This window comes from Glossina fuscipes, unplaced genomic scaffold (assembly GCF_014805625.2).
Source record: "Glossina fuscipes isolate IAEA_lab_2018 unplaced genomic scaffold, Yale_Gfus_2 110, whole genome shotgun sequence".
NCBI classification, from domain to species: Eukaryota; Metazoa; Arthropoda; class Insecta; order Diptera; family Glossinidae; genus Glossina; species Glossina fuscipes.
This window is the reverse complement of record NW_023998453.1, coordinates 45001-60447: the sequence shown is the minus strand read 5'-3', so window position 1 is coordinate 60447 and position 15447 is coordinate 45001. Positions and strand designations below refer to the sequence as shown.

Here is a 15447-nt window from a genome sequence, read left to right as displayed (position 1 = left end):
GAGTTATGTAGTTAAAGGAAAATGGTTAACTAAAGGGACGCTACACAAAGAAATGTCATTTTCGTTTTTCTTATTCTTCGACTGTAAACCAAGACAGAACTATTTGATTAATTGAAGTGTGTTATTTAAAAATACATTATTTATTAAAAGGGATCGTTCAAGGTTAAGAAATTGTTTCATGGAAATGCAAGCTTTTTCTTTTTAGAGAAAGCCTGCACAGTCGACAAGCATAAGCCACGACTTACTAGAATATCATCTGGTCAAAGTTTGGTCCACCACTTACTGGAATTCTTCACTTAGATAAAACGTTTGCTATAGACAAATCCAAAGTTAACCCACAGCTTACTACAATCTCCAATTTAGAGATCCACACAAGCCTAACTTAACTCATAACGTACACAGAACAACCCAACTTTAGGCCATGACTTTATTGTAGATAAAATCAAGCGTGGTCTCTGGCTAATATATCATCAGAAAAAAGTCTTAGCTTATAACATAATAGAATCCTTGATTTAGATAAAATTCCTATTGCAGACAAAAGCTAGATATACCGGACCATAGACGCGTTGATCGGATTTTATAATTTACTTAACAAAAGTATTGTAAAAATGTTCGACAAACTTTTCGTCTCTACCTCTGAGTTCCATGCTATTTGTTTTATATCTTATGTAACAAATTGAATAAAAAATTTAGTATACTTTATGTAATCGAGTGTAGGCCTAGAAACAGAATTGATAGCTGGTAAAAATACTCGTAATGCACAATACAATATACAAAGAGGGTTCTATGCAGGTTCGTGTATATATGCATGAAAAACTAATTTATACACATATGTATTTTTAGTAAATTTACTTATTTTATTATATTTTCTTGTTGTTTTCGTTAATGTGATGAGAACTTTCCTTCATGAAAATGTAATCAAAAATAGTTACGCATTACAAAAGCTTATGTGTGTTGAGCTACAACTACAGCTACAACCACAACTAACCCATACCTGAATATTACTTATAACACATATATATATATATACGTATATATATATTTATGTACATGTAAATAAATATAGATATATACAAGTGTATATTGTAGGTATAGTCAGACAAATCATCCACAAACATAAATTTCAAAAACTCACCCAAATAAAATGTGCTCACACATAGATATAAACATATACATACCTATATATATATATATATTCTATAAATTACCTGTGCAGACATGTGTTTCTATAAGCACATACCTATAGAGACAATCTATGTGTATAAATCCGTACTGAATTACTTTTATTTCACCCACTGACCCACTAAAAAAAGCTCTACCGCTATATAAAAATTATTCTCACCTTTTAACTCATCTAACTCATAAAACTTATTCTCAATTATTTGCTCTGAGAGAATCTCTCTCTTTCTCTCTCTTTGTCTCTCTCTCTCTCTGTTTTTCTCGCGCCTTGTCTCTCAATTTTCATTTCTATAGCTCCTTATAACATGCAGAACAACAGAACAACTATTATAAGAATCGAAGCTAATAAAAAAGCAAAAAAAAAAGGAAAAAAATGCAAAAACAAAAATAAAAAAAAAGCAAACTTTTCTATGCGCCAGCCTTGCGCCTAAGTTAACTGAGAAGAAATTAGGTCAGTTTTGTGTCGATGATCCTTTAGTTAAAGGGTATAACATATGCACGTATTCATGTATGCAAGCTGCATATGTATATGTTTTCATAAACGATATATGCATAATGCATATATGGAAGAAAATGTGAATGAAGAGGTATACTTGGGATTGTGTATGAGTGTTTTTTCTTTTTTTTTTTTTTTTGACATTTTTCTTTACAAGTAACGAATATATTGTGTGCTTGAGCGTTTAAGTCTTCCAAGTGTTCATTTCTTTTTTTTTTCTTTTCATATACCCATCAGCGAAAAAGGACGGTATACCAGCTTTGACAGTTCTTTGACTGCAGACCGGAGACTCGCATTATACACGAAAGAAATGAAATTCGTGTCCGTCTATCCGTCTATTTGTGTTTCGGACTCTTATGATTGCGAAATGTTTGATAGAAAGATGAAATTTAATTTTTATGATTTCTTTTTTTTAGTCCGTTACAAGGCAAATTTAAAGATGGACATGGTTGCTTGTAAAATTCATTTCTTGCAAATAAAAGCACTAAGGAACTTTTGAAAGTGTCATTAGTAATAGCACAGTCTATGGAAAGGATCAATGTGTTTTTACAATGATGATCATACGGAAAAGATTAATGTGAAGATAGTCGTACATTAGGGTCGAAAAAAGTCTTTGTCATTACTTTACAAAAGCATTATTTTGGGGTTGTGTTTGAAGATATTTTCCCCAATTTTCTGTGAAGGCCTCTACTATAACAATCGAGGCTAGTAAGGCTACTGGGGTTGGTGATGCGATAGATTTATGTATCACACACTATTCTTAAACATTAATCTTCCTTGAAAAGTATTAGAAATCGCCCATTAGTGCCTTCGATAGGCGGTCTCACATGCATGGAAAAATTCCCATTTAGGCAGATTGTTAAGAGTTGGGATGCACACACATACGCGTCTGAGATTCGTTTTGAAGCGCACAGTATTTTCTTCCTTTTTTGCATCAATCGGCCTAAGGTTGAAGGTATAGCGGTTTTGCCTAAACCTTGGCAACAACCACAAGGAAGCTTCATAGGATATGTTCTTAATCTATGTACAAAATTCTGAATCGATCACTATACACTATCGTCCATCCGTCTATATAGATGTGTGTAGTAAACATTTTTCTTCAAATTTTGCAAAATTAATCGAAGTTCTTGCAGCCGGACAGGTATTCAAAATAACTCAAAGGTAAGTTCAGGCCAATATACGCTTAGAACATAGTTTGGTTTTTCAAAGCCAAAGAATGCTTTCATTCGCTCCTTGTAAACTACAGCAGGTATAGCGAGAAATATTTCCGCATATATTCTACGAGTGATGCTCTAGTACGGATACAAAGCTCGGCAATGTCCGCCCTCTATTATCGAGTATCGAAATTTCATTTTTTTTCCTCCTTGTGGGTCTTTTTTGAAAATGAAAGTGAAGGGAAGGTATAAGGGATTCGGCGATAGACGAATATAATTTTCTTATTCTTCTTACTTTTTTTATTTTTTTTTTCTCTAAATAATATCTAACATAAACTTGTGTGTTTATGTAGAAAATGTAACAAACCACAAGTGGTATCATCAAAGTATATAGAAGCGAAGGAAAAAGAAGAAAACATTTATTATACGTATATGTATGGTTTAGTGTCCATTTTTATGATTTTATAAGCACCCCACGTATTAAGGGGAGAGGAAAATGTATACATATAAAACATTTACTTCACTCGCTCCATTCATCGCAGATTTTATCATTTTATACTTAAATTCAATGAAGAACCTTTTCAAACCAAAATGATACGTTATAAATAGTCGAAGAAAGAAGCAGAAGAAAGAAAAATACATTTTTAAAATGATTAGACTTAACATTAAGAAATCCACGAGCAAACATACACGCATATGGGCCCAAAAATGAAAATAAAATTTTTTTTATATATACTTTAGGATCGCTTATGTAAATGGCGTTTAATATATCTGAGGTCATTGCTGGGTATCATTGTTATCGCTTGTGAATTATTGCTTTGTTGCCTTTAAATTTGAGCCTCCGTAATAGAAAAATATCATATATAAATTTAAATTATTTGATAAACATGCAAATTGTTTTAGATGCCGTTTAATGTCTTCGTAAATTAGCCGATTACGTTTTAAGTAAGGGATGTCGACATACAAAGGAATATCATAAAGATTGTTAAACACTTTTTATAGAGGATTAAAAGTAATAAATAAACTTGTTATAGGTGCCTTGGAAGGAATAGTTGAGACCACCTATCGCCATATATTTTTCATAGTGGCATAATGTATACTTCAAAGCTTGATCTGTAGACTCGGGCTAGAAACTAGCTTTTACATTTGCCAAGGATAATATGATAGACGGTCTGATCGAATCTAAATCTCAAATGATATTTCGCACATTTATCTCATTCAAGACGTGCCCTTAACCCCTCGTAAAACCATAAAATTTTTCTTAAACGGATTGTATGTACACGTGTACACTTTTTTATCCGAGATATATCGATTATGTACATATTTGTAGAATTCTATGTTCAAAAACTCTGGAGAAGAAAGGGAATAAAATCGTTATATGAAAACTACCTGCGCTTCGAATATCTATTTACACTTTCTTTCCATTCAGCTTACACGTCACGACTAGGGCAACGGTGCCACTACATATTTTCCTCCTTCATACGAAGGAAAATTCTGCGAAAAAGGTGAAGGTCACACAGTAATCAAGCCTACGAAATATATATGTATATATGCAGTCTGGGCTCTGTTGCCCTACCAACGAATGCGGCGTCTAAGAAATAAAGAAATTTTATATTTCCCCCCAAAAGAAATTCCGGTAATTCTTTTATACTACGAGGTTTTTCTAGAACTTCACTTAAAAGCTCACTGAAAATAAAGCAGAAGTAAAATATTTAATTAATTTAAAGGAAAGAAAACTATTTTCTTTTTATAAGTGCTTGTCGCATCGTTCGTTGCTAAGTTGTATTTAAAAGAATTACATCCTTATGGAAAACCAAGACAGTTATGATTTTATTAAGATAACCTGGCGAGAAGTTAACAAAAGAACTGCAAATGAAGCGATGAACTCACAATAATTTCTCATTCTTCCTCAATGAGAATAATATCAAGAGAAATTATTTAACGACCGGAGGGAAACGAGCGCTTTTGAAAAATCATATGTCGTCGCCGGGTCATGAAAATTGTGCAATCTTTTCGAAATAATATTTAAGAGACATTTGGACCGATTTTAAAAATTTTACGCACATGCAGGCGCACAAGCAAACAAACGCAAGGCTTGAGTTAGTATTTCGGAAAGGCAGGTTAGCATTGTTGGTTCGTACTGCCTTCTCTCCCCATACCTACGATCGTGAAAATGCTCAAGGCTCTTCAAAATTCGGCATTCTGATTCCACCGCTGCCCATCAAGGACATCTATGCTTGAAAGAAAGTTTATATATAGTAAGCAGTGGTACTAAGTTTAATGTGTTGCCGCTATGGACGGTGAATCGTCTCAGAGTTCTTAACGCAAGCTGACATATGTCGAATGGGAAATATTTCAAAAATAATGTAATTAATTAAATTGTGAAATGAATTTATTTATAATATGAAAAAATCTTTATTTATTCGTTGCAATCACTGTCACTGTCGCATTTATAGTCTTCATAAAATTTAAACAATATTTCTTACCAGCAGTTCGGCCTGGCTCAAGGAATTCGTAGTGCACACCACCACGATAATCGAAGAAAAGTTTTAACATCTTCTTGATTTTTGATTCTTGACATTGGCGGAGTTTTTTCAACTTTTGCATGAAATTCGCCCGATTGATCGCTTGTTTCCGGGTCGTATGAATAGATTCAAGTCCCATCTGCGTTAATGATGCTTTTTATGCTGTCGTGATAGTCTGAAATCATTGCTTCGCACAGATAGCAGAGATCGAAAAATTCAGTTTTACATGCTTGCACACGGAACAAGTGGAACTTTACAGCAGCAGAATATTGACATGGAAGTCTACGTACGGAAGTAAGATATAGTTCTTTGATTTTATGGCACCCAAGAAGTTCAAATGAAGAGTTCGCCTTATGTATTGGTCGCTATACTAGATGAATATTGCATTGCATTGCATTATTTTCAGGATATTTACAAATATCTTTTGCATAAAACCAAAAGACAAAATCTTTGAGATTATGAAAGACACATAAAAAAATAGTTTACTCATCGAAATTTTATGTGTTTTATGTCCTTAGTTTATATCCTTCGATCAATACTGCTATCGCTAGAAGCTCTTTTAGATTGCAATTAATTGTATCCCTAACGAACAAATTTATTTGTGTGGCCTTGTTACTACGAGAAGGCAGTGAGCCTTTACGGTATACAATTAGGGCATTAAGAGTTTTTCGATGATTTTCGTATCGTACATTATGGTCAACGTTATCATGAATGACAGGCAATGAATATTTACTAAACAGCCGACCTGCAGCTGTCGACATTGAGTGAATTCGATCATCATTTGGACACATCACTCGGCAGCAATATAACGATGGAAACAATTTTATTTCGATAAGTAGAGAAATTTATATTTTACTCGAGATCGATCACTATAATCCGATTCCCCAATAGTAGGACATTACAAGCGACGCTTATAAGAAGAGGTCACTAGAGATAGGTCCACTGTTGGCTTTTTTTGGTTATGTCATTTATTTACGCATTGTCAGGCTGTACACATTTCATTTTGGTATATATTTAGTTTATTGTCCGCTACCAGGATCTTTACAAGAAAGTAGCTTTATTCGGACGGCTGTCCATGCTTCCAGATTGGATAGGATGAAGATTTATGTCCTCGATTGAGTTCTATTCCTCACACTCTCTCAAAGCACTAACACTGATAAATCCTCACTCCTATTTATTATAAGATACTATTTTTATTCTAACGTCTTATGCACTTTGTTTATACACTTTAGGGGGGCGAAGATGGACAAAACGGAAGTATAACATTTACATTAACTTTGCTCGGGTATCCGATCTCATCCATACTTCAAGCATATGATCTGTTCTGTCGGCCTCATATTCTCTGTCAGAGTCTTATATTAAAATACTTAAGCTATTCTCTTAACCTATTCTTAACGTAAAGCATGTGATGAAAACGAGAGCCAACTTTTGTGCCCGCAGTATAATAAGAAGCATTCATTGTTCATTTCTCTCTCTACGATGCACGCATTAACGCACACTCATTATTAAAAAACAAAAAAGGAAAAAATGAAAGTTTTGTTAAAAAATACGACACTAGAACACGCGCTTTTTTAGGTTAAAGATACTAAACGGAAATTGTAATCAACATTTTCGACGACATTGAAATCTTCAATTAATAACCTTGACGGGTATTTCGAACATTTTTTTTTTCACTTTTTTTTTTCTTTATTTTGGAAATTCTTGCCATTAACACGCAATCAAGTGGTGAGACTTTGCCGTTTCCTAAATTTACTCTAAAAAATATGTAGCAAAAAGAATATGAAATCTTTAATTTTTTTTGTCTTTCTAGGGCAGATACCACAGAGAAATATGAAATATTTATGTCGAATATTTCATAAGAAACAAACGAACGAACAAACGAAATCATTCTCCTTTTCTCGCCTAACAATCGCATAATATTTTCATATGGAAGCGTTTATGTCGTTAATCTTTACTGACCATTTTCTTAAGTAGGGTAATAATAAACTGTCATTACTAAGGCTTAACGCTTATTACTTCAGTACTTTTGCTGTTTATTTATCAAAAAGGAAAGTTTTGTACTTAACTGCTGTTCTTTACTGGTTTATGTATAAAGTCTTTGTCTTCTTTGGGTAATAGAGTTGGAGTTTACTTTGCTCCCAGTTACAGCGAATGCTCAATCGGTAAAGGCATAACGGTTACCGATTATGCACACAGCCACTAGGCTGCTGCTGCTTCCCTATCCCTTCTTCTTTCCGCAGATCTTTCCGGGGGTTCGATCAAGTAATAAAAAAAATGGTGCTCGAATACCTGCCGGTGAACGTAAGCTGAGTAATTGAAAGTATTGTTGAATCGTTCTTTCATATTTATTTTTTAATATGTTGATATGACGAGAGAACGTTAGGTTCCCCCAAGTATAAACTCGAAGTTGTTTTTCATGTGAAAGTATTCACCGCCATACACCGCTTGAACAAAAGTGCGATGCCCCGTATTTGACGATGTTGGCTCGTTAAGATTTAATATTTACAATTCGAAAAATTGCGGAAAAATTTCAAGTCCCCTGTACAGTTCATAGAAGAAGTACTTTATTCAATTCACCGCCTTTGAGAGACATCGAAAAGACCTCAAGATAACTCTTATACCATGTAATCGACTATATGTGATATGTGATTTCAGTGATTTTGTGAAATGATTTCACTTGAAAAAGCGCATTGTGTTCGAAAGCGTTAAGAGATAGCATTACTTCTTCTTGACCTTTTAAAGAATGAATGACTTCTTCCTTTCAAAGCATTTAAGGATATCTTAAAACATGAGTAGAAACAAACTATCAAGTTGCCAAGTACTGAACTTCTACAAATCTGATTCGTTCAAATATATCGTTGGCCTGTTGCTAAATTAGAAATTTTATTGTTGTTGCTGTAATTTCGATTCCATTTCTGATAGCATCGGACGGCAATCATCGTGATTGTCCTTGCATCTCTATCTCGTTTCGTACAGTTGAGTTGAGCTCATTAAATATGGTTTTAATTGATGTTTATTAGATTCGCAGAAGAGAATCTTCATACATTCATTTATTTATTCTAATCAGAAATTACTGTGTGCCGTCGTTTATACGCTCCACTAGATTTCGACCTCATTTAGCAAAGATTAGAAAAAAATATTTATTGCCTTTAGACATTCGCTTAACAAAAAAAAAAAAAAAAGAAAAAAAGAGAAAAAAAAGCTTTTCTGCCGTTAAAATAAATTTTTATTGCTCATAAGCATTGGATTTAAGTCGCAATTTATTATCCTTGCTTTGATTTTCAGAAAATACAAATTGTCCTCTTGCATCATAATATGATTGTATGCATAATACATGTTACGCACTCCTCTTTAAAGAGTTATAAAGAATGGTATTTTTTATCTTTTCCTTTTCCAAATTTATAATAAATTTATTCTTTCTTACGGACGAAGCACACAATCAACATTTTAGATATTTTAATGATTTCTATTTTTATTTCCGAACGCACATAATATATAAGACTCTCGAGTACACATTTTGGGCCCGTATTATCCAACACCCATCCATCACCCATCCACCATCTATCGTTTATTCTATGCTAAAGTGAAATAAATCTCTTTTAGCTCATAGCCCATAAGTAGATTATTGGAGAAGAAATTTTATGCTGGGCTGAGGTTACAGTAATTTCACCATTCTCTCGTTATGCAGCATGCAGGAAATCTCCCATAAGAGATCATACATAACATCTAACTCTTGCCCGATAACAGCAATATGCTCGAGTTATTCTCGTCTTTATCGGACTTATCGGAGGGGCCTTACAGAACTCATAAAATACATGCATTCACGATCAGTGTTCCTATGTTTTGTTTTCAGAAGCAAACTATATACGCAAGCGTTAGAAAGCCGGGTTTACTGCTGTACTGTAACTTTAAAGCTAAACCAAATCTTAAGAGCATACAACGATGAGGAAAGAATTAAGAAGTAGAACCATTTTTGGAGAAAACTTTCAAATATTTCTCGGTTTATTTCAGTTCACACGGAAATGATTATTTACTTTGTGTGTAGATCGTTTTTGGTCACATTTTCAATTGGAATATTGTTTTTTACGCTAAGCGAACAAATTGCTGCAATATGTCCAATTATTTCAAATTAAAAATTTTGAACTCTTAATCTAGCTCCTTTGGATGGCCCTAACACCCACAATGAAAGCACTTTAAACCAAGTCTTATACGTGAACGGAGTCAGGCGCAAATGTGAACTGATATCGTCGAAATTTAGCATAGTTTTCTATCGAACAGCTTGTTGCTCGTTTATCTCGTTTATCAAAAATTATAATTTGTTGACTTATATAAAAGCATCTTATCATAAGAAACTTGACATTGATAGGAGCCTCAAAAATGGACCTGTTAGGTTTAACATAAATAGACAATCATACCGCTAGTCTGGATCGTTTTTCATTATAAGATATTAAAAGACTCGGGTTTCTTAAAACCGTTCTTGAGGCAGGGGCTCAAAAATTGGCCTCATCCCATCCACAATGTTCAAGAATGCCAGAATGCAATTTTCATTGATGTTTCTTATAAAGAATTTTTTACAGTAAAATTTCACATGTGGCTTGGCCAAGCCATGTAAATATAGCAAAGTTTTCAAATAATGATAGATTGTAGGTTGAACGCTAAAGTGCATGGACACATATCAGGCAGTCGGACAAACAATCTTAAACCGATTTAAAAAAACAGTTCTCAATCTGTCGTTATAAGTTCGAGTTCTCTTGATGGTTGCGTACATTCGCACAAAACGTACGGCAAGTAACGTAGGGTATAAAACTCTTGCTCGAAACTTCAGGTACATGTTAACGTAGAACATTTGTCGGCTCCGTATTCTCTACAAATTTATTTTTTATTTCTTTAAAATTCAGAGTCAGTCAGAGAGGATCTTGCTGTTGTCCCCATAATTGAATTCATAATAGAAAGTGATTAACGCTAATCTCTGTAAACAATTTAAGATTAAGTTTTATTCGAGTTTAACTTTGAGTTTTAATAAACATTTACATTTTGCACTTTGTTAAATTTCACTTTACTGTGTACCTTTTGGACCTACGGCAAATTTTTGTTTCATTTGATTTCCAAACCATTACTGTTTGTTAATGATGTGAAAAAAAATTAAATAATTATTTGTTAAAAATTATTGCGGCTTAGTTTTTAAAAAAGAAAAAAACCCTTTTTTCTAATTTTTCTGTTTTCAATTTTTAACTGTTATCGCAAATGACTCGATGATGATTTGCAAGAGAACGCGTTCTAATTTCAATTCATAAATAAATTTCTTTCAGGTATCCTCAGAAATGTTTGTAAGATTCAACTGAAACGTAGATTGATTGACTTCTTAAATCTTCTACTCAGCTATTGCTTTCATTGTATCCTAATGGGTGCTGGGTATGTTAAGTTTGCGCATACGCAAGTAACATTCAGAAGAACATAAGATGAGCCCACCTTTTATTAAACTTTCCTGTCCGTTCGTCTGCAAGTGCGTCTGAGGTTTATCCTTGTATTTTTGTGTTCTACGGCCACATCTCAATTTTTAAGATATTTTGTTGAAGTTTGGTACATTGACTCCGTTCTGGCTCAAGGACCAACACTATTGAAAATTGTTTGAATCGGTCGACTTTCCGTTCTCTCCAAAGTTACCCGACAAAAGTCGTTGAGTAAAAGCATTTCAACATTCTGAATTACTATGAAAAATTTGGTTCGCCAGGGGCAAATTTTATAAAACCCAGGCATGATTATTCCTACGAAAACGGAACCTTTTTATGGTGGAACGGTATAATTCATAGTAGTAAATGCACGAATTTAGAACGTGTGAGTTGATTTTTCGGATACCCCTTATAAGACTTCTCGGGAAGTAGAGGCCTTAATTGCCAAAAACGCCCAATTGTCAATATTCCATAATGAAAATTTGTTGTGTGGAGCAAATTTGAATCACTTGGGTCTGCTTCTGGGACCTCACTCCATGTAAAAATTCTTATGAGTAATACGCCATTCATAAAAAGCAAGCCATTATGTGGAAAGGAAGTCTTACTTCCACATTTGTATGATGGAAACTGAAAAATAATAAAATCTTTGGAGAGCACATTGAGCTTGTAAACTTTGAATGGCGTCTTGTGATGTTTTGGGCATCTTCCAACAAGCGGGCTTTAATGAAAAGAATGCCTTTGCCCGAAAATAATGTGTGGTTTATGGTGTAGGGGAAGCGGTGCAAGGTATCTAACGAGCTGTCTTGCCCGACTATAATATCCTTAATTGTTTGTTCTGACTTCATTTCAGTGATGGAAAGCTAAAAACGGATCTCTCTAAATTTGCGAAGAATATCACGTGAAAGACGTTACCACAGCATCGACTCTTTAATGCCAATGCTTTTTTCATATCTCCTCATATAATTGCTTTTATTAAGAATGCCATTCTTCTCCTAATAGTTTTCCTCAAATTCTATACTTACATGAAGTTTCGTTTAGGCACAAATTTTTAAATCAAACAAATGACGCAAGTAAAAGGACGGCCCACCATTACACATTCTACAACATTTCTCTCAATATTGTTAAGCATGTAACGAGTTTTCAAAGTAAGGGGTTATATGAAAAGTGGTCGAGAAGGTGATCCGATCCGAACTGTTTTCAATAGTGCTCGTCTTTGGACCAAACCGTGTCAGAGCACGAAATTTCCTTAAAATATCTCAAAATTGCGATCTGTGGGTTGAAAACAAGAAAACAAGACAGACAGACAGACGGACAAACAAGCTTCGAATCACTTCTGAATCGATCGATATAATAAAAGGTTGGTCCGGGTCCAAGCCAAGTTCGTCTGGATATTACATACACATGCATAAACTGAATATGCTTCGGTACCATAAATAAATGGTGTACAGGGTATAAAAATAAAACAAAATGAAAGCCTAACATCCATTAATTGTTGCTTGTTCCAAAGTTCCAAATATATCGCTTTTATGCACCTGATAATGCTGCAAATCGCTTAGTTATACGTTTTTGTTTATTTATTTTTTTTAATTAAGTTAATGAGTTTATTGGGTAAAACGAATTTATTCGTTACGCTCTTACGTAATTTCAAGTTTTTTTGATGTAGTTTCAACTTAAGTTTTATTTTAATTTATTTATTTTTTCCTTTTTTGGGGTCCGTAAGTTAACGCATCATTTAACTTGTTTATCTCTTAAAGGCTCTATCTGCACGTGAAAGTAATTTCCATTAAAATGAATTGCCTTGAGTTTCTTAAATTTACAGAAATATATCTCTTCTTCTTTTTATATATATATATATATATATAAATTTTGTGAATTTTTTTTTTCTTTTTTCATTTTCTTTATAAATATATTTTCGTAATTCTTTTTTTTTTTCGTGTAGCATTACATTGGAAGAGTGAGAACGGAATTAAATTTGGTTGCAGACGAATCTCTTGATGCCTAACCATTGCCTATTGTTTAAACTAAGACATAAAAAGTTGAATTTGTTTATACGAATGTACATTATTTTAAAATTGTGGATATAAAAGAAAATTTAGGAGAAGAAGAAGAAGAAGAAGAAAGACTTTGAATAAGGTCTGCTTCTTCCTAAAATAATTTTAAAGCTTTTGTGTGCCATATATGTGTAGACCGATTTACGAAATATTCTTAGATACCCTTATACGACAGTTTTCTCTGCAGTAACTTGTGCGTTCTTATCTTCTGTGAAAGTGAAAACGGAAACGATAGATAATTAATTAATTCTAAATTTGTGCTTTAAGTGCTCTGGCCAAGCTTCAGGCAGACTTCAATAACATATGGGTCCGATTGAAGAAATACGCGCGACGAGAAACGAGCATTCTCATGGACTTATGTTAACGAAAAGGTAACGTCGCCGAAATTTCTTTATGCCATGTGCAGGCACAATAACAAAATTTGTGAACTCATATTCTTGGCAAGCACGTTATAAAGAGACTAATCTGTATATGTGAGTAAGTGTACCCCACTTTCGTGATACAATAAATTACAAGCGTACATATTTACATATATTTAGTAAAAAGATGAAATAATTCTCGCCCACACTCTTAATCCATGTTGTGAATGTGAAGCTTGTTCTTTTTGAAAAGTTAATGTAACTAAAAGCTAGATTAGACGTTTACGCTTACGTGGTAAGCGTACAACATGCTATTCATTGTTACCATTCACACACATGGACCCGCATACTCATTCAGTCGCGTCCGCACACATACATCTATCATGTATCTATACATATCGACATTTAATAAAGGACAGAAGGACTGAACACGAAACGAATGTTACCCTTGTTTGCTTAAATTTAAATATGATTTTCATATGTCATATATAAATCACGTTGCCCCTTCACCTGCAGGCAAAAAGGCATATATAAGCTTTCTCTGATATTTTTAAATAGTGGTACGTATCACTTACGATAGTATAAGTTGAATGGCAAATGCGTGTGTTTAGGGATCAAAGAATTGCGTTTCTCTTCTCTTCTTTTTTTTTTTTTGACACAAAAATTAATGAAAGCTTCCCATGTTTAAGATTGTGTTAGTGATTTGCACCGTCAACATTTTAAAAGCTAAAACTCACTCGTCTTTGTACGATCGACTTGAGAGGGTAGCTGATCAGATAGCTGCCATTCGGAAGGCAAAGTTCGAGCCTGCGTTGATGATCAAGTCTCATGGACAATTATCAGATTGGCGTCCACAATGTCAAAATCTTTCTGAATCAAAGCCACCCACTGATAATGTATTGCAGACGTCATTTTGACATTGGTGAGCTTAGCATGTCGTCAAAACTAGTAGGTAGTGAAAGGAAGGGATTTTCTTGACAATCGGTAATAACTGTTATTGATCTCGGATTATGTCAATTTTAACACGGAAGTCTCCGGCACACCTTGCGTGATATGATGACACCATTTCAATATAGTGTTACATATATAGCAAGCAGCATTTAATAAACTTTTCGATTTGATCTTGGCGTTCATATCTGAGCTCCCATATAAACTTAAATAACGAGGTAAACAAAGGCAACTGTTTGGTAAAATGTTTATTTAGTTTATAAGAAATCTTCTGTCTTTGATCAGTTGGCCGAAACGGTACGAAACACTAAAGGAAACGACCATTCTTGAGACTGTGTTGCGATTTGATGATGGTCAGGACAGGTATCGATGCGGACTTGTTAAATTTATGGCTTAAGTTACAAACTGCTCCGCCTATTTTAACCCTAGCATGATACTGTAAAGATATGTTTCATCTCTCCGGTGACAAAAACAAACTTTATGATCTTAGATAGGCAATCTAAAGTGCAAGATCAAAATGAGGGACGATTTCGGTTCCGATAAATTCAAAATTCAAATTTTTCCGACAACATGTGTTTGTTTTTCAAGTTTCGATTTTTTTCGGAAATTCTTAAAGAAATATTTAATTGAATTTTCTTTCTTTTAATACTTACGTACAAAAATGTTGCTCATCAGTGTAGCTGGCAGGCAAAAAACAATAACCAGAATATCAGCGATCGCTAAATTCACAATGAAATAATTGGTGACGGTACGCATGTTACGCATGCGTAAGACTACCGCTATAACAAAGCTATTGCCAATTAAACCAACCAAAAATACGATGACATAAGCGATGCAATAGACAATGGTCATGGTTAACGAGTGGCGATAAAGGAAATCGAAATCAGCTGTTTCCAATTCCCAATAGGCAGATTCGCTGTTGTTGTTGTTGTTATTATTATTATTATTATTATTATTATTATTGTTGTTATTGTTAGAGTATGCACTGGTATAAGTGAGGCCGGCAGATTCACTTAATACGTTATAGTCGGATGTAGAAGTTATTGCGGTGGCAGTGGTCATAACGGAGCTTAGCAATGAATCCATTGCTAGTTCTTTCCTATTACTGGCAGTAGCAGTGGCAGCGACGGCGGACATTGTCGGACTAAATGCGGTACTGTAGACATCAATTGTTACTGTGGAATTTAATTCATTTACATAGCCCGAATAGGGCTGCAATTCTAACTGTAACAAATTATCGGCATAAGTTTCTACCAGATACGACGACGAGGATGAATCATTTATT

At 34.1% G+C, this 15447-nt stretch overlaps 1 protein-coding gene across 2 annotated transcripts in view; it reads right to left on the bottom strand.

Moving 5' to 3' along the window:
• Positions 1-15447, bottom strand: part of LOC119638868 (neuropeptide SIFamide receptor) — a 35719-nt gene that overhangs the window by 16610 nt on the left and 3662 nt on the right. For both annotated transcript variants that reach the window (XM_038035946.1, XM_038035947.1), the window contains exon 2: positions 14816-15447. This exon is cut by the window's right edge and continues 432 nt beyond it. In XM_038035946.1, coding sequence (XP_037891874.1) covers positions 14816-15447 — 632 coding nt within the window. The remainder of the gene's footprint in view (positions 1-14815) is intronic.